At 44.9% G+C, this 18,713-nt stretch overlaps 1 protein-coding gene across 1 annotated transcript; it reads left to right on the forward strand.

The window, feature by feature from the left end:
* The first annotated feature begins 1,223 nt into the window (after positions 1–1,223).
* LOC136016239 (NADH-cytochrome b5 reductase 2) lies at positions 1,224–18,352 on the forward strand. The gene is made up of 9 exons (XM_065683117.1): positions 1,224–1,322; positions 1,399–1,545; positions 2,280–2,352; positions 5,299–5,405; positions 6,411–6,540; positions 8,159–8,242; positions 8,759–8,844; positions 9,682–9,781; positions 14,104–18,352. Exons 1-9 carry the CDS (start codon positions 1,308–1,310, stop codon positions 14,274–14,276), a joined length of 915 nt encoding a protein of 304 aa, XP_065539189.1. The 5' UTR covers positions 1,224–1,307; the 3' UTR covers positions 14,277–18,352.
* Positions 18,353–18,713: the final 361 nt, after the last annotated feature.

An 18,713-nucleotide genomic window follows, 5' to 3' on the forward strand; every position in this document is an offset into this window, starting at 1 on the left:
GAATTAAAGCGTGGTGAGGTATTCATTCTCTGGTCTTCTGTAGTCAGTACTTCAGTAGCTGAATGTCTTTCTTTCAGTCTTTTTGCAAGTCATATAGGTGACAAGCATTCCAAAACCTAGCAAAGCAGATTTATTATCTTCTCCTTGTTTCACCATCCACAGCTTGGTAGACTGTGATGTGATTTCTGGCATTCCTTCCTTCCCCATAGATTTCATCAGTTTGTTTTCTTCCTCCTGGGAAAGGCACATCTGTGTGACACAGGCATGCTTCTGTTATAGATGAACTACTTTGACCCTTGTGGCACAGGCTTGGATTTCAAATGTGTGTTTTAATTGACTTTTTGTCTGTCCCAAGCTGTGTCATCCTGTCCTACCCTCTGTAGAGGGTAATAATGATACTTAAGTCTCTTTTTGTGGGTTTTTTTGTTTGAAAGCAATTTGAAGCCTATAGATACTAAATACTTTTAGTGCTGCTTGTCACAAAGTAAGAGAAAGTCGCAGTCGCAAAGTCCAGCAGGCCAGCAGCGCACTTTGCTGGGTACACTGGCACTGTAATGCAGTCTTTACCTGTAACATTGGTGCAGCCTCAATGGCCTTCTGCTAGGATTGTACTTTTTGCAGGCTTGAGGGAGGATGAAAATGAAAGATGCTCTCTTCCCCTGTGAACCTTGTGTTGTTAGATTATAACGTTGCAGGCTGTTTCTGCCCTGTAGGCAAAGACTTGAACTTGGCTGTTTTACAGGGCACTCAGCGGCAAACCGGGACAGGACTAGCATCCTTGCATCATGGTTTTGTGTTGCTGAACACGAAGGCAACGAGAACTGGGGTAGGGGAAGGCGCAGGAGGGACGAGGACGGTAGCCAGTGAGCGTCCGCTCAGGGTAAGAGGTTGCGTGGCCGTTTCGTGCACGGCGGGCCCGGTCGCTTGCCCGTGGAGATGCGTGCTACCACCCTGGGGAGCAGCACGTGCTGGCTGGGGCGGCCCGCGGCCCTTCCCGGCAGCAGGCCTGCGTGCGGGGCACTCCACCGCTATCTCGAAACGCGCCTTAGCTTGACAAGGCGCCCCGCAACCGGGAAGCCGGGCTGCCGGAACCCGCTTCAGCGCGGGCTGCGGCAAGGGCGCGGCGCCGATCCGGCCTTGCCCTCCAGTGCCGAGGGCCCGGTCGCACCTCCGCCCCGCCCCGCGCCGCCGGGGGGCGCTGTGGCTACCGGCGCTGTGCCCGAGCTCGGTGGGCCGGGCCGGGCCGGGCGGGGCGGGCCGCGGGCAGAGGGCGCAGGTGGCGCGGTGCCTGCTCGCCGGGAGCTGCCATGGAGGCGCTGGCGGTAAGGGGCCGGGAGGGATGCGGGCCGGGGCCGGGCGCAGGGCTGCGCCCCTCACCGCCTGCCCTTCTCCTCACAGGGCGCCCCTGTGGCGGTCGCCGTGGCCGTGGTAGCTGCATCCGCCCTGCTGCTGCTGCTGCTCAGAAGGACGCGGCGGAGGGACGGCGGCCTCGTCACCCTGCAGGACCCGCTCGCTAAATACCCGCTGCGGCTCGTGGAAAAGGAGGTGACCGGAGCGGCCGAATGCCTGAACCCCCTCCCTGGGGCCCAGCTCGAAGGGGTCCTGCTGGGCCCCCTCCCTGCCCGTCGGCCGGGGCCGGGCGGCGGTCTGAGGGGCGCTCGGTCCGTGGGCTCGGGGCAGTGTGATGGGAGGCTGGGGCCTCAGCCGGAGGGTCTGGGGCGCGGTGTGTCTCGGGCTGCCCGTCTGCACTGCAGCGTTTCTTGTGGGCAGAGCAGGATCCTGGAAAGCGTTTGTGCCAGCGCTGCTGCGTTACGCTCGTTCCGCGAGGAGGGTAGACTCGTGTCTTTGTGCATGCAAGTCCTGCTTTGTAGCCGTGTTTCTCCCTCGATTTCTGCCCAGTGTGAACCACCAAGAGCTAACCCTGGCAGCTGGTGTTGAGACACGTTGTGACTTGCCTGATCTTTGGCCACAGATGATGAAATGTGCTCATTGGCCTTGGGCGATGCAGGGTTTCCAGACTCTCTTTATGTAAAGGCTCGGTAGGGATTGTGCAGACAGTAATACATTCCTTGTGCGATTAAAGAGGAAAAGACCACTTAGAAACTTCTGATCTACTTAAACTTGATTTTCCAAAGCCATTTCTGCTTCCCTTCCTAGCATTTGGCTTGCATGCTAGCCAAGAACAGGCTCACTAAAGTGTATTGTGTTGAGTAGAGTTTGAAATTCAAAGCAGTGGTGATGTTGACCTCACCCCGATTTCATTTGTTTTGTTTTATTAGGAAATCAGTCATGATACTAAGAAATTCCGATTTGGGCTGCCTTCTCCAGATCATAAATTAGGATTACCTGTAGGTAAGTACTGGAAGCACCTCCTTACGTATATTTTTGGGTTCAGGAGTTATAATTGTACTAGGAGTTCTGACTGTTTGGAAAGCTAAGGCTCAGCAAAGCAAGGAGTTAAAAGCTGCATCTGAATGCTGCTCTGTCAGAGGGAAATGCCAGGTTTCCCAAAGGGCTGTGTTTCTGGTCTTTTGTGTGCTCTTTGTTCTGCTTGTGTGAAATTGCGTGGTGTAGTTTAGAACAAGAGCAGTGAAACTGAACTGGGTGTGATGGAGTTCATCGCCAGTGAGGGTGTGAGCAAGAATGGTATCTGTCAAAGTTTTTTCTTATTTCTTATTTGCATTCTACTTCCATCTAATACCCTCACTTTATTGGTGACTGCCCTCAGGCTTTTGGCAAATACAGTTGCACTTGTAAATGAGAATGAGAAGAACTCTGCTTGGAAGCTTGTAACTATTCTGTGCAGAACAAAGGGGAAAATACAACTGCTCTACATAGAAGATGCTGAAATACTCAGAAGCTTTTCCATTCGTGCACTTACCTTTACATACATATACGTATAGCTTCCTCTTGCTTTCTGTAGCAAGAAGTTCATTTCAGACAGTCTTATTTCCCGTACCCTGCAAAACTGATGGCATTGAACCTTGGACCTTGAATTCATGGTAGTCCGTGTGGGGAAAGTCTCCCTTTCTGATCTGCAGATGTAGCCCTGTTTGTTTTGTACCGTGTTTTCACAGTTTCCCGTGCTCTGCGGCAGGTGTCAGGGTTTGTCCATGCCGTGCTGCGAGCACAGCCGCCTTGTGCATCCTGCCTGTCAAGGGCAGCAGTCTTTCTCCAGGTTCTTATCTGGCTTCTATGGGAAAGTGTAACTGAACTGTCCACACTAACTAGACAAATGATAAATGAATTGAGAAGTGCCCCATAGCGCTTGTGGTTATCCAGACTGTATCCTTAAAAATTTAGGAGGAAGATCCTAAAACTGTATGTGCCACATTAATTTCTGGGAGATTCCTGCCTTCTGCTTTTTTACCAGGATCATTTTGCTAAAAATAGTGTTTTCTGCCAACACTGTTCCTGCTTTTGTTTTTCCATACAGTTCTGTAGATCAGCCCTGTCTGGCTGAGGAGATTATTCTTGGCAAGAAGTTTCAGTTCTTTTAATCAGCAGATTAAAAGGGTGCCTTTTAGAGTCTGCCTCTTGGAGCATTAGGTTGGTCAAAAAGCTGTCTGGGGACAGCAGTGTCCAATGCTGTGGCAGCTGCAGCATTACAGAGGTAGGAGTTATGGAGAAGGAGTATGACCCAAGGCTTTATTCTTGATGTCTTGGTGCAGAATCTCTGGGAAGCTTGCTCTGAGAGGTTGTTGCTGTTAAACCATAATACTTACTCCTTTGTGAGCTGGCGTACCCTTACTTGCACATAGAATCATAGAATAGTTAGGGTTGGAAAGGACCTCAAGATCATCTAGTTCCAACCCCCCTGCCATAGGCAGGGACACCTCACACTAAACCATCCCACCCAAAGCTTCATCCAACCTGGCCTTGAACACTGACGGGGATGGAGCACTCACAACCTCCCTGGGCAACCCATTCCAGTGCCTCACCACCCTAACAGGAAAGAATTTCCTCCTTATATCCAATCTAAACTTCCCCTGTTTAAGTTTTAACCCGTTACCCCTTGTCCTGTCACTACAGTCCCTGACGAAGAGTCCCTCCCCAGCATCCCTATAGGCCCCCTTCAGATACTGGAAGGCTGCTATGAGGTCTCCACGCAGCCTCCTCTTCTCCAGGCTGAACAGCCCCAACTTCCTCAGCCTGTCTTCATACGGGAGGTGCTCCAGTCCCCTGATCATCCTCATGGCCCTCCTCTGGACTTGTTCCAACAGTTCCATGTCCTTTTTATGTTGAGGACACCAGAACTGCACACAATACTTCAGGTGAGGTCTCACAAGAGCAGAGTAGAGGGGCAGGATCACCTCCTTTGACCTGCTGGTCACACTCCTTTTGATGTAGCCCAGGATACGGTTGGCTTTCTGGGCTGCGAGCGCGCATTGAAGCCGGCTCATGTTCATTTTCTCATCGACCAGCACCCCCAAGTCCTTCTCCGCAGGGCTGCTCTGAATCTCTTCTCTGCCCAACCTGTAGCTGTGCCTGGGATTGCTCTGACCCAGGTGTAGGACCTTGCACTTGTCGCGGTTGAACTTCATGAGGTTGGCATCAGCCCACCTCACAAGCGTGTCAAGGTCCCTCTGGATGGCATCCCTTCCCTCCAGCGTATCGACCTGACCACACAGCTTGGTGTCATCGGCAAACTTGCTGAGGGCGCACTCAATCCCACTGTCCATGTCAGCGATGAAGATGTTGAACAAGACCGGTCCCAACACCGATCCCTGAGGGACACCACTTGTTACTGGTCTCCAGCCGGACATCGAGCCATTGACCACAACTCTTTGTGTGCGGCCATCCAGCCAGTTCTTTATCCACCGAGTGGTCCATCCATCAAATTGATGTCTCTCCAATGTAGAGACAAGGATGCCGTGTGGGACAGTGTCAAATGCTTTGCACAAGTCCAGGTAGATGACATCAACTGCTTTACCCTTGTCCATCAGTTCTGTAGCCCCATCATAGAAGGCCTTCACTGATAGATGCGAGAATAGCAGAACCCAAAATACAGAGCACTTGAGAATGAGCAACAAACTTTCTGTATCACTGTTTTATAGTAAATTTCCTACTATTCTTGTGGCTTCTCTTTGACTCTGTAACACAGCAGGTATCCTCAGTTACCCTGTACTCCAGAAACTTTTGCTGCAAAGAGACTGAATGTTTTATACAGCGTGTATTTGGTACAGACTTTCTCCATCATTGCTTGTGTTTAATGGTTTACAATACCTGCTTTTCTCTCCCATCTTTTCTTTCAGGGATGAAAAAATAAATAACGAGATTGTAATTCTTTCTCCCCAGGCCAACATGTTTACCTGTCTGCAAAAATTGATGGGAATCTGGTGATTCGAGCCTATACCCCAGTTTCCAGTGATGAGACAAAAGGTTATGTTGATTTAATTATAAAGGTAAATTTTGATTTCCTTGAATTTAGATAAATTGCTAACTGGAAGTTTATTTTGATTGATTGTCTTACCAATAGGATGACTGCATGGCAGACAACTCATTTCACATTATCCTTGACTAGTGAGTTGTATCCTGTGTATCTGCTGTATGTCACTGAGAGGCAGCAGAGGTGCAGGGTAGATGGAGAAGTATGGCAGTACTGCAGGAACCTCCCTACTTATCTTTTAACTGGCAATGCTTGAATAGAAATCACTCTCCCTTGAGATGCCTGTGCTGCTACTAACTGCTAATAGCTGGAAGTAGAAAACAAATCAGTAAGAACTGCAATTTTTGGTGATGCTAGAGAGATTGTAATTATATTTCTGTAATTGTCAGAAATTGTTGCTAATGTGTTTATTGATTAAGAAAATAGGATACTGAAGCAAGGGAAATCATGTAAGCTGAGGAGTGAAGGATGATTTGATCCCAGGACTTCTGGATTCTCTAATCCTTTTATATGATAGAGTTTGTCCTTAGGCAAAAATCTGGGCTATTTTGTGTGCTCTGTTCTTCAGGTATGGTGAATTGTTACTAACTACATAATAGTATTGCTTATTGTGTGCTTTGAAAGGTGAAAAACTTATAACGTGGCTCAAGTCTCTGGGAAAGCCTTGAGAAGATGCAGCAATGCTGCTGTTTTCAGGAGTGATTACGAAAATGGAGTAACATAAGGTTCTTGCTGGAGCAGTAGTGAAGTGAGGGCACTAGTACATAATCTGGCTGCCACTATTCCTATTAGCCTGGCTGTTAGCAGAGAGCATGGGGACATGTGTCTGACAGAGCATTTCACTTATTTTGGCTGCTTTCTGTTGCAAGGCACAACGGGTAACTGGGAGCAAAAGAAAAGAAACTGTCTGTTTCTTTCTCAGATGCTGAGTTTCAGACCTGCAATATTGTCTTCTATAGTCTTGTAATACTGTCTGCATGAAAGGTAGTTGATGGTATCATGCAAATTATTGCTTTTACAGGTCTACCACAAAAATGTGCATCCCAAGTTTCCAGAAGGTGGAAAGATGTCCCAGTACCTCAATGACATGAAGATTGGAGATGTTATTGATTTCAGAGGGCCAAATGGGCTCCTTGTCTATAAGGGGGCAGGTACTGTGACATGAAGGAGGGAAAGCAAATGGGAGGAATTTGGCTGGTTATTTTTAGTTTTATAAAACTTGCTAACTTTATAGCAAATCTTCTTTTGAGAAAAGTGTAAAAGAAAATCCAGCTTTCCTGGTCTTGATCAAGAGCCCATCAGAGTTGATATGATGGAAAGGAGTACTTTGTGTTTACTTTGTTTGAGGAGTAGCTGGTCTCACTCCTGGGACCATATCATGTCAAGAAATCACTAGTGCATTATACTACTGAGAAGGCTGCACTGGAAATAATAGCTATACATATGGAGGGAGATGTTCCAGATGCTTCTTAACTAAGGGAGGCTGTGGCCTAAAATGCCCACTGAGATTCTCAGTGTTGTAACTGAATAACCTGCTGACTGAGAGCCAGCTCCATCTCATGATTAAACCTGTTGACTGTGAGGAAATGAGTTCAGAGAAGTAATCCTCTTTCATGATGCAAGTGAACGATTTTGCACTGATGCTGACTGAAAGGGACTGTGCACTTAACTCTTACTTCAGGGGGATACAAGTGCTCAGTACTTCTCTGGGTCGTGACCTTTCAGGATGAGTAATACACTAATGAATCTGTTACACCTCAGGAAACAAGCGATGCATGTTTTGCAGACATTCCTTTCTGTTGTTTTGGCTGCTATAAAAAGTAGTAGCTAGGGAAGCTTGTCACTAGTTACTTACCTCTTAAGACTGGAATATGTCAAGTGCTTTATATAAAATGCTTTTCATAGGCTTTTCATTTGGCTTGGTCCTTTGAGATTAATTCAATCACAGTTCTGTGGTAGCAATGGTGTACCCAGGTGTAGAGCAGCAATGGCCAAGGTGGTCTCTTCACAAGATAGCAGGAGTCACCCAGTTTACTGTGTGTGTCATGGGGGATCTCAGTGACTCGAAGTGAATTACAGTAATAAAATACTAATCTTTGCAGGGGTTCTTGCTTGGTGCTTCATTGAGTGTACACACGCAAATGGTGAAATCCATGGTGCAAGTGACAATGATGATGCCTTAAGAAACCTCTTTCTCTGTCGTAGGGGCTGTGGTTACCTTTAGCTATCACCACGTTCACAGATGCCAAGTTGTGTTCTAGGCATGATGTGGGACTCTTCTTCAGGGACTGTAGCAACAGGCCAAGGGGCAATGGGTTTGAACTTAAACAGGGGAAGTTCAGGTTAGGTGTAAGGAAGAGGCTCTTTCCTGTGAGGGTGGTTACCCACAGAGGTGGTGAATGCTTCATCCCTGGCAGTATTCAAGGCCAGGCTGGACAGGGCTTTGGTGACATGGTCTAGGGTGAGGCATCCCTGCCCATGGCAGGGGGGGTTGGAACTAGATGATTTTAAGGTCCTTTCCAACCCAAACCATTCTATGATTCTTTGTGGGAATCCTGGAGTTTATTATGAATGGTGTTGCACAGCAAGGAAGGAGTAGATCAGTTGTTCAAAGATTGGAGTTTTTAGGGACAGAGGTTTTTAACTCTTTGTGCTCACTGCTGTGGTGAATCCATTCAGCATTTCCAGATCTGTCCTAATTGCTAGCATATAGTAATCCATGTTTATTTTGGAGTTAATATACCTACAGGTTTTGGATATTCCTTCTAGGTACCTTTCTTATCAAGCCTCATAAGAAGTCTGAAGCAGAGAAGAAGTCTGCAAAACATCTTGGGATGATAGCTGGAGGAACAGGTAAAACTATTCACATCTGATGGAATGTCTAGAGCACAAAGGTATCTTTATTGGGTATGTGTGAGAAGTATCAAACATGGTACTTCAGCAGCAGAGCACTTACACCTGTGTTTCTTTTCCTAGCAACACTGAGGCTTTCCAGTGGCTTGAGCTCAGTCCTGGGAGCTAGAAACTTCAGAGTTTTTATCTTGATTTACAGTGTGACCTCAGAGAAGTCACTGTCTCTCTGAGCTTCAGTCTCAATGACCAAAAATGTTCTAGGAGAATATCTTGGAGGCAAAATGGCTGTATGCGATAGAGAATGCAGAAGAGGAAAGCCCCAAATATGAGTACTGTGGGCTTGGCTTGGTTGGGTGGGTTTTTTTAGACTATTTGTAATAGTAGAATCCCCCAAGCTCTGCGTTTGTCTCTGTGCAAACTATGGTTCCGCTGAAGACTGAGGGAAGGCAGCTTTAATACTGAAACTGCAGCCACAGAAAGAAGTACCCAGTTTTTAACCATTCTGGTTTTTAACAGGAATAACCCCGATGTTGCAGCTGATTCGTCGCATCACAAGTGATCCCAAGGACACCACAAAATGTTATCTGCTTTTTGCTAATCAGGCGAGTGTACTGACCCATCTGTTTGTCCTTCCTTAATGGCCTACCTTCTCTGCTGGCCTTTGAGCTTTCTGAAGTGATGGACATTGACCCCTGGAGAAAATCCTGCTTTGCGTGTTTCATGCTCTTCCAGTGTCCTTGGGTTCGTGAATTTCACCCAACCATTCACGAGAAAATTTTATCTAAGACATTTAAAAATGATCAGCATAGGGAGGAGCAGGAGATGGATATTATTTAAGCTCTTAATATCATGTCCTGGAGTAAAACAACTTAAAGAGAAACTGAATAAAAAAAATGATCCGTAAGACCCTTTATAAATACCTGCATGGTGCTCTCATAGTTCCCATGATCTTCTTCTATTTCTTTTGAAGATCGTTCCTCATACTTTCACTTGTACTCCCTAATTCCTATATTAGGGAATAAATACTGTGAACAGATCGTGATCCGTCTACTCATTTTACTTCTTTGCTGATTCCATGGAAGATTTTGTTCGGTTAGTCTGTTTCTGCAGTTAACCTTCACCATGCTGGTATACAGGGCCACATTTGCCAGGCTCAGAAACAAAGCTAATTGTGATTTTACCCTGAATTTAAAAGTTGTTAAAATTGCCATCTTTAAGTCAGTGTTTAGGTGGCTATTAAGTCTCATAGGCTGTTGTTCTTGATCTGAATTTACAGAAGTCTTTAATGATAATAGCTATTGTGAATGGGGGGGGGGGAAACCCACTGGTTTTTGGTTTGAATGAGTTATTACTGCCTTTGTCCTGTTGAATGCCAGATGAGCTAACCTTAGAGGGCACCTTGAGGTGGGTTGGACCTAAACCGCAGTCTCATTTTGCAGACAGAGAAAGATATATTACTGAGAGCTGAGCTAGAAGACATTGCTAAGAGGCATCCTGATCAGTTCACTCTTTGGTATACACTGGACAGACCTCCACAAGGTAAGCTGCTGGTACACACTGGAAGTGTGTTTGCTGGTCACTGTTTCACTTGTGTTCAAGAGGCCATTAGTATAATACCAAATCCTCATATCTTACACTTCTAAATGACGAAGATGCCCCTCAGAAAGAAGTCTTACCGTAACACCTCTTTTGAATAGTGATCTAAACCAGGTGGGTCTTAGAAAGTGAACTAAAATTAGCTCCTCTTAGGTTAGACAAGTCATTCTGTGGATCTTTTGATGTATTCTGGGAGGTGCCAGTTTTGGGGACTCTTCAGTAAAAGTTACAGCCCTGTTTCGAGGTTATGTTTGCATTTTGTTGGCATTAAATTGCTTAATACCTGGAAATAGTACAGGCACATCTTTGTTTTGCAGCAGCTCTAGATTAGATTCTGGTAAAACAAACAGAGCTGTGTATAGATAAAGGCATTAACTGTAGGCTGGTGTAGCAATGAATTAAAAATGGAGGGAGAGGTTGAATTTACTGAATCTTTTCAGACCCTTGGGTCATCATGTTTGCTGCTGTTGTAACTGATCTGAGCTTTTGCTTAACAAACATAAGAGCCAGACTGAGTCAGACTGAAGTTCTGTGCCTGAGGTCAGCAACAGCCATGAGTACAAGGCCAGAAAATGCCTTGATACTCTTCCAGTCTTAAATATTTCTCAGTTCTGAGCCAACTACAGCTACAGTAACACTCAGTGGACTACTTCTGTAAGAACTAAGTATGTCTCATTTGGAGCCCACCTGAGCTTTTTGGCAGTCTGTTTGTTAGTGGTTCCACAGGATTAGCACTTTTGTGTGAAAATGACATCCTCTGGTTTACATTTGCCTCCTAATTCATGTGTTGGAAGAGAGTATGAATAGATGCCTATTGACTCTCTTCATATTACTAATTTTACAGACATGTGTTAATCGTGCCTGCTGCCCCATCTCCTGTACACTGACAGCTGCCAGTCTCCCCACACAGCAGTGATTATGTACCTTTGCTCATCCTTGTTCCCACAATCTTTTCCAGCTCTGCTGTGTCCCTTTTTAAGCTGAGCAGCTCAGTACTGAACAGTGGCAGTCAAGATGCAGGCAAAATCAATTTTTACTTTCCCTTACCTGATAGAATCATAGAACAGTTAGGGCTGGAAAGGACCTCAAGATCATCTAGTTCCAACCCCCCTGCCATGGGCAGGGACACCTCACACTAAACCATCCCACCCAAAGCTTCATCCAACCTGGCCTTGAACACCGCCAGGGATGGAGCATTCACAACCTCCCTGGGCAACCGATTCCAGTGTCTCACCACCCTAACAGGAAAGAATTTCCTCCTTATATCCAATCTAAACTTCCCCTGTTTAAGTTTTAACCCATTACCCCTTGTCCTGTCACTACAGTCCCTGACGAAGAGTCCCTCCCCAGCATCCCTACAGGTCCCCTTCAGATACTGGAAGGCTGCTATGAGGTCTCCACGCAGCCTCCTCTTCTCCAGGCTGAACAGCCCCAACTTCCTCAGCCTGTCTTCATACGGGAGGTGCTCCATTCCCCTGATCATCCTCGTGGCCCTCCTCTGGACTTGTTCCAGCAGTTCCATGTCCTTTTTATGCTGAGGACACCAGAACTGCACACAATACTCCAGGTGAGGTCTCATAAGAGCAGAGTAGAGGGGCAGGATCACCTCCTTCGACCTGCTGGTCACACTCCTTTTGATGCAGCCCAGGATACGGTTGGCTTTCTGGGCTGTGAGCGCGCATTGAAGCCGGCTCATGTTCATTTTCTCATTGACCAGCACCCCCAAGTCCTTGTCTGCAGGGCCGCTCTGAATCTCTTCTTTGCCCAACCTGTAGCTGTGCCTGGGATTGCTCTGACCCAGGTGTAGGACCTTGCACTTGGCATGGTTGAACTTTATAAGGTTGGCATCAGCCCACCTCACAAGCGTGTCAAGGTCCCTCTGGATGGCATCCCTTCCCTCCAGCGTATCAACCGGACCACACAGCTTGGTGTCATCGGCAAACTTGCTGAGGGCGCACTCAATCCCACTGCCCATGTCAGCGATGAAGATGTTGAACAAGACCGGTCCCAACACCGATCCCTGAGGGACACCACTCGTTACTGGTCTCCAGCCAGACATCGAGCCGTTGACCACAACTCTTTGTGTGCGGCCATCCAGCCAGTTCTTTATCCACCGAGTGGTCCATCCATCAAATTGGTATCTCTCCAATTTAGAGACAAGGATGCCATGTGGGACAGTGTCAAATGCTTTGCGCAAGTCCAGGTAGATGACATCAACTGCTTTACCCTTGTCCATCAATTCTGTAGCCCCATCATAGAAGGCCACCAAATTGGTCAGGCAGGATTTCCCCTTAGTGAAGCCATGCTGGCTGTCACCAAGCACCTTGTTGTTCTTCATGTGCCTTAGCATGCCTTCCAGGAGAATGTGCTCCAAGATTTTGCCAGGCACAGAGGTGAGACTGACTGGTCTGTAATTCTCTGGGTCTTCCATCTTCCCCTTCTTGAAAATGGGGGTTATATTTCCCTTTTTCCAGTCATCGGGAACTTCACCTGACTGCCATGATTTTTCAAATATGATGGCCAGTGGCTTAGCAACTTCATTTGCCAGCTCCTTCAGGACCCACGGATGGATTTCACCAGGTCCCGTGGACTTGTGCACATTCAGGTTCTTGAGATGGTCTTGAACCAGATCCTCTCCTACAACGGGCCCAAGGTCTTCATTCTCACAGTCCCTGCGTCTACCTTCTAAGAACTGGGTGGTGCAGTCAGAGCCTTTGCCAGTGAAGACCGAGGCAAAGAAGTCATTCAGAACCTCAGCCTTCTCCAAATCCTGTGTAGCCAGTTCTCCCGAAAGCTTCCTTAGGGGGCCTGTTTTGTCCCTAGTTTGTTTTTTGTTTGCTACGTACCTGTAGAATCCCTTCCTGTTATCCTTAACATCCCTGGCTAGGTTTAATTCTAACTGGGCCTTAGCCTTCCTAACCTGGTCCCTAGCTTCCCGGACAACATCTCTGTACTCTACCCAGGCCGCCTGTCCTTGCTTCCATTTTTTATAAGCTTCTTTTTTCCTTTGAATTTTCCTCAGCAGCTCCTTATCCATCCAAGGTCTCCTGGCCCTCCTGCTGCACTTCCAGTTGGGATGCAGCACTCCTGAGCTTGTAGCAGGTGATCCTTGAATATCAACCAACAGTCTTGGGCCCCCCTGCCCTCCAGGGCTATATCCCTTGGAACCTTACTAAGCAGGCTCCTGAAGAGGCCAAAGTCTGCTCTTTTGAAGTCCAGGGCAGTGAGCTTGCTGCACGCTCTTCTCACTGTCCTGAGGATCTTGAACTCGACCATCTCGTGATTGCTGCAACCAAGGCTGCCCTGGGGTACCACATTCTCAACAAGCCCTTCCCTGTTGGTGAGCACGAGGTCAAGCATGGCACCTCTGCTTGTCGGCTCCTCTATTACTTGCAGAAGGAAGTTGTCTTCCACACAATCGAGGAACCTCCTGGATTGCTTGTGCCGGGCCATACCATCGTTCCAACAGATGTCAGGGTGGTTGAAATCCCCCATGAGAACAAGGGCCTGCGAGCGTGAGGCTGTTCCTATCTGTCTGTAGAGTGCTTCATCCACAGGTTCTCCTTGATCAGGCGGCCTGTAACAGATCCCCACAGTAATACTCCATAACATTCTACATGCCTTTTGACTACTGCTGTTTTCATAACCCCGATATCTTTCTCCTGATGATCTTAAAGCATGTACTTTTTTATGTGAAGGCAGGATTATTTTCCCTACTTGGCTCACTTTGAATGGCAAATGCATTCAATAATATTACTGCTTAAAGTAATGTAGCATTTCTTTCGTCTTTTTCTTCTTTTTTCTTAGTCCTTTACACAGCAGGACTTTTGTCATCATCAAACTTTGTCACCTCATCACTCGATCTGTTTTCTACTTTTATATTTTTTCATGTGTTGGATGGCACAGGTCTCAGTCTCTCTCCCTGCACAACTGTCCCAGCTGACCTCTCTTCACTGGAGAAGCTAATTTAATTTACTCTTCCTGTTTATTCCTACCTGCCATGTAATTTCCTTTAAATCTATCATTTATTGAGAACTTCCATGTCTTATCAATGAGATCCTCGTTACCCACATGCTTCTTGTTCCTGTGGAAGGGGACCATTAGGTTTGAGCTCAGTGAGAGATTTAACCCTCTTTTGGCTTGCACAGTGATAGTGGCTTAACTTCCCTGATTCTACAGCTACTTTGCAAGTACAACACAGGCAGTTTTAAAAGGCTTCAGACTGTTTAGAGATTCAAATTAAGAGTTCAATCTCTTTGTTTCAGATTGGAAGTACAGTTCTGGCTTCATCACTGCAGAGATGATTCAAAGCCACCTCCCTCCCCCTGGCAGAGAGACACTGATTCTCCTGTGTGGGCCACCACCTATGATCCAGTTCGCCTGTCAGCCCAACCTGGACAAACTTGGCTATCCCAAGAGCAGTACATTTTCTTATTAACACTGATGTCATCTGATACTTTTTCCTAAGTACTGTGTGTTTTCCTACAGGAGCAACTGGTATGTAACTGCAGTATTTGTGTGTGTTTCTTAACAACTGAAAAGAATTCCTGTGGTTTATAACTTCACAGTTACCTTTGCATATTTTAATATTAAGAAATTGAGATCATCTTGAATTTTGTGGAAGTAACTTAGTTTAACCTCTTAAGTTAGTATGAAATATTTGCTCTGAGAAACAAGCGTAATTGGAGAGGTAGGACAGAGATAAAACCACTTGTTTGTTAACATGGGTATGGAATTTGGGAGAGGGCTGTGAAGCAGGACTGGCATTGTTTGACTGTGCTCTGCAGGTAATTAATTTAGGAAATCCTGGGGAGGACAGTACAAAGAACAGTCTTCCATTTTTTTTCCTCCCCTTTGTTTTTTTCATGCTGCTTCACACCTTTTCCCAGGACTAACAAACTGAAATACCAGAGACTATGCTATTGAAGAAGTGAACAGAGTTTGGGCAACACACATTGCCTGTTATTGTAACAGAAATTCTCACTAGTGTGAAATTTATTTGGGAAGATTAAATAACTTCATGCTGTCTTCTAACAGCCTTAGCTGAATCACTGCCAAATGCATAGAGAAGTTCCGGGCTGCATATACAGACATGACTACTGTTGTGGTTTGAATGTCATTCTCTACATGCACTGCTTGCTCTTTTGGCAGCTTCAGAAATCTCCTTTGCTTACAAGAAAACATTGTTTCTTACTTTCTATTGTAAGCTATGCTGATTTTATACTTGGATAATCATCTTAGTGTTTTTACCACATACATAACATTTAATTCTTAGCCTTCAGCACCTGAAGTACTGTACTGCACGTTTGTCTCCAGGAATTAGTTTATCCTGCAGTTGTTTTAAGGTCTGCAGGATCTCTCAGACAGAAGACTTGTGATGTCAGGGGCTAATGAATATGTGTTTACTAAATATTTTTACTCATATAAAACAAAACAAAAGGAATCTACTAGTTAAAGGGTTTTGTACTTCATCAGTTACATTTGTAGCACTGATGAAAAGACAGACACAGGGTTTCACTCTGATTCTGTCCCACGTAAGAGATCAACCACATGTGTGTTTCTGTTAGAATCATGCCACAGTCAGCAAGAGATGGAGGAATATCCAGCATTTATTCATAACAGTCAAAAAAATAAACATTTATGCCAGTGTTATGCTAGTTAGGATTTTTTACTTAGATACATAGAATCATAGAATGGTTAGGGTTGGAAAGGACCTCAAGATCATCTAGTTCCAACCCCCCTGCCATGGACAGGGACACCTCACACTAAACCATCCAACACAAGGCTTCATCCACATGTTTTAAAAATGCCAATAACTTTATAGATTGACTGTTCACAGCCAAGTTAGCAGAACACTACACTGAGTTATAAATGTATCATCAAAAGAGAACTGAAAATCTGCTTGGAATATCCCAGTGATATTAGGGCTGCCTCTGTTAGAGCAGCTTACCTCATTTGTAGTGCTGTAACAAGTCTGTTGGCTAATTAACCCAATGAAGTATTTCAAATGCCCACAGCACATGGTTGCTAGTGGTGATTGCATTGCCAGATGGGAGATGTACTGGACTGGTACATGCAGTACCTTTTATTAAGCATTTTTTAGTTGGCTGACGTGTAGACTGATTTCTCATTCCTTTGAATTTTCCATTATAATTTCATTGTTCACGTGACTGAAAAATAATTTGCTTTGGTTTTACTATTTTGGACAATAAAATCGTGTTTAACTTCTAAAATCTGACTGTATAGTGCAGGGTCTCTCATGAGAGGCTCAGGGAGTGAGGAGCAGAATAGGTCACCTTTAACAAGTGCCACTGACAGCTCTGGAAGAGCTGTTGCTGCATACCTGGGATGGTACCAGAGATTTCCCCTTTATCTGTAACACGTAAACCAACACCCTGCAGGGGACAGAGTAATGCACACTAACCATATGCTTGCTAGGTCTTTACAATTGAGGCAATTTCTTTTCTGGCATTTCCCTGTTAACTAAGATAACAAGTTAATTCCTTATTAATACATGAGAGGCCCATGTCAACTGATGCCACAAGTAACTGCTGCTGTAAAGGAGACACCTTCACCTGCGAACTGCCCTTCAACTGAGTAATGAGAGGCTGTGTTTTCCTCTTTCACAGTGCTGCAGTCCTGCCTAGCTCAGTAGAATAGCAACAGCTCTCTTTTGTCAGCTGTTTTAAAGAAACAAATATTTATTTTATTAAGGTGTTTGCCTGGTGCTCCTTAGTGGCATTTTACACTTCACAAAGCAATAATGCTTGTTTCCTATTGCTAAACAAAGAATTCTATGAAAATCTAGATGTAGCTGGAATTAAAAGAGTGCTGTTTACTTTCAGTTCTATCATTTACAACATCATCAGTTGTCATGCAATCATTACAGAAGTGTTCTGCTGTAATCTGCAGACCTCAGGACTGTTTGCAGCCATACAATTAATTAAGAAATAGGTTTATTACCATTCCTGTCTCCCTGAGAGCCAGTACTGGGTTTCAACCAGGTATGGGGCTCAGAAAACCTGGTCTGAACCATTTTTACTGTTCAGAAGGCTTATGAACATCCTGATGCTTGCACACGTACATCAGTACTAGCCATTTTGCACAAAACGTCAATGTACAGACAGAGCCCATTCAGTCGTTCCAATTAAAGAACTGTCATGTAAAACCAGGGAGTGGATCATGCTGGAAATAGTTGCCCTCACCCTACAGAGTGCAGCAAACACCTTTCTTAAAGTTACATTTTACATTAATTAGATGTTGTGATTTCTCCTTGATAGTGACCATCTCAGTGCACATATAAAAATCATCATGTCAAAAGAAGCACCAGCTTTTGAGTACATCAGTTTCTCTGTCAGCCTCAAAGTTACATATCCTGCTGGAGTTGTTCATCTTTTTGAGTTAGGTCAAGATTTATGAATGTGCTGTCTTGTCATCATCCTGATAAAAGCAACGCCTTAATGGATACCATTATGTTCTCATCTTGCCTTTCTACACTGCACTTAGATAAAAAGAGGGCAGGACATGTGCTAATGAAAGGGGTGAGAGATTAAAATCCTTTCATGGGAAACAGTCTGTGGCAGGACTGCAGTAGTAGTTGGTGAGGCAGTACTCACCAGCATCCATCTGAATGTCTAGGTAGCTCTGATTAGTCCACATGATACAACAGAGTATTAATGATTCCTGCATTACAAATTAATTATAAAAAATGACAAAAGATCTTCCATATACAGTAAGTAAACATACCACGTAAAAGATGACTGAATGAAAGGGTGGTGCCTGCCTCAGCTTTCCGGAGTCCGCTGTGAGTATTCTCTCTCAACACCTATTTCACATTATGCAGTAAAGAAAATTGTGTGGAGGAGAGTTACCTGTATCACATTGCTACATTGACAGTATTAAATTGCTCTGTGGTAAGTGTTATTGGCAGAAAAGAGGTAAAGCTTTTCTGTAGACAGCATCGAGCTTCTCCTGGCCACGCCTCTGGACAGGCATGAGGTATTGGTAGTGTTCTTGGTCACACTGAAACATCATCTCCAGTCTTCAAAGGTAGGTGTTAAAAATCTGCTGTCATTCAGCATTTCATCTTGGCTTAACATTGTCTGAAAAAACAACGTATGAATGAATAAGCATGTTCATTTAGAAGCCTATGTTTAAACAAATCCAACTGCAGTGAGATCAGATTCACAACAGAGGGGGTTAGAACCATATCAAATTAAAAGGAATTTCTTAAATGTAGCTTTAAATGAGCTATTGTTTGCCTTAAGGGACTCTCTCAAAGATCTTGTGTCGCATGTTACTCTGCTATGTTGCGTAATTCTTAATTATACCTTTCTGTCCACCTTTTAATCAGCTACTAATTAATTAAGTCAGGAATTAGTGGTAGTTTGGTTTTTGTTTGGTTTTCATTGAGCTTCAGCTCATGTAAATTTCCTAGTCTGTATCTCTTTGTGACTGAGGCATTCAATGGTGGTTACTTAAAATAAACACCTTTGAAGAATTGTTTTCATTTAAGGGGATGTATATCTGTCATTGAGTTAAGAGATAGAGGAGTTCATGAAAACTTAAAATAGGCTTAAAGGAAACTTAATTTCTAGTGGAATTTATAAGCAGCATGGTTTTGGACGGTGAATGTGCAACCAGGCTACAAGAGGTTAACTCTTAACTACCACTAGCAATTACCAGCTGGCACTGAATTCCAGCAGAATACATTTGTTACTTTAAAGCAAGAATGGATTAGTACATACCGTAAGATGGCTTATGCCTTGAGAAAGAGCCCCTATTTGCATTACCGTTCCTTCTGAATGTTCCATCTGTAAAAGTATTCAGGAATTGAGTTCAAATCAGTATATGCAGTTTTATTCACTCTCTGCAT

The sequence above is a fragment of the Lathamus discolor genome, chromosome 6 (assembly GCF_037157495.1).
Source record: "Lathamus discolor isolate bLatDis1 chromosome 6, bLatDis1.hap1, whole genome shotgun sequence".
NCBI classification, from domain to species: Eukaryota; Metazoa; Chordata; class Aves; order Psittaciformes; family Psittacidae; genus Lathamus; species Lathamus discolor.

Bases quoted from the DNA above. Each gene is read 5' to 3' on its own strand.
- LOC136016239 (XM_065683117.1), top strand. The intron at 5,406-6,410 runs GTAAATTTTGAT...TTGCTTTTACAG, and splicing joins ATGTTGATTTAATTATAAAG to GTCTACCACAAAAATGTGCA. The intron at 6,541-8,158 runs GTACTGTGACAT...TATTCCTTCTAG, and splicing joins CCTTGTCTATAAGGGGGCAG to GTACCTTTCTTATCAAGCCT.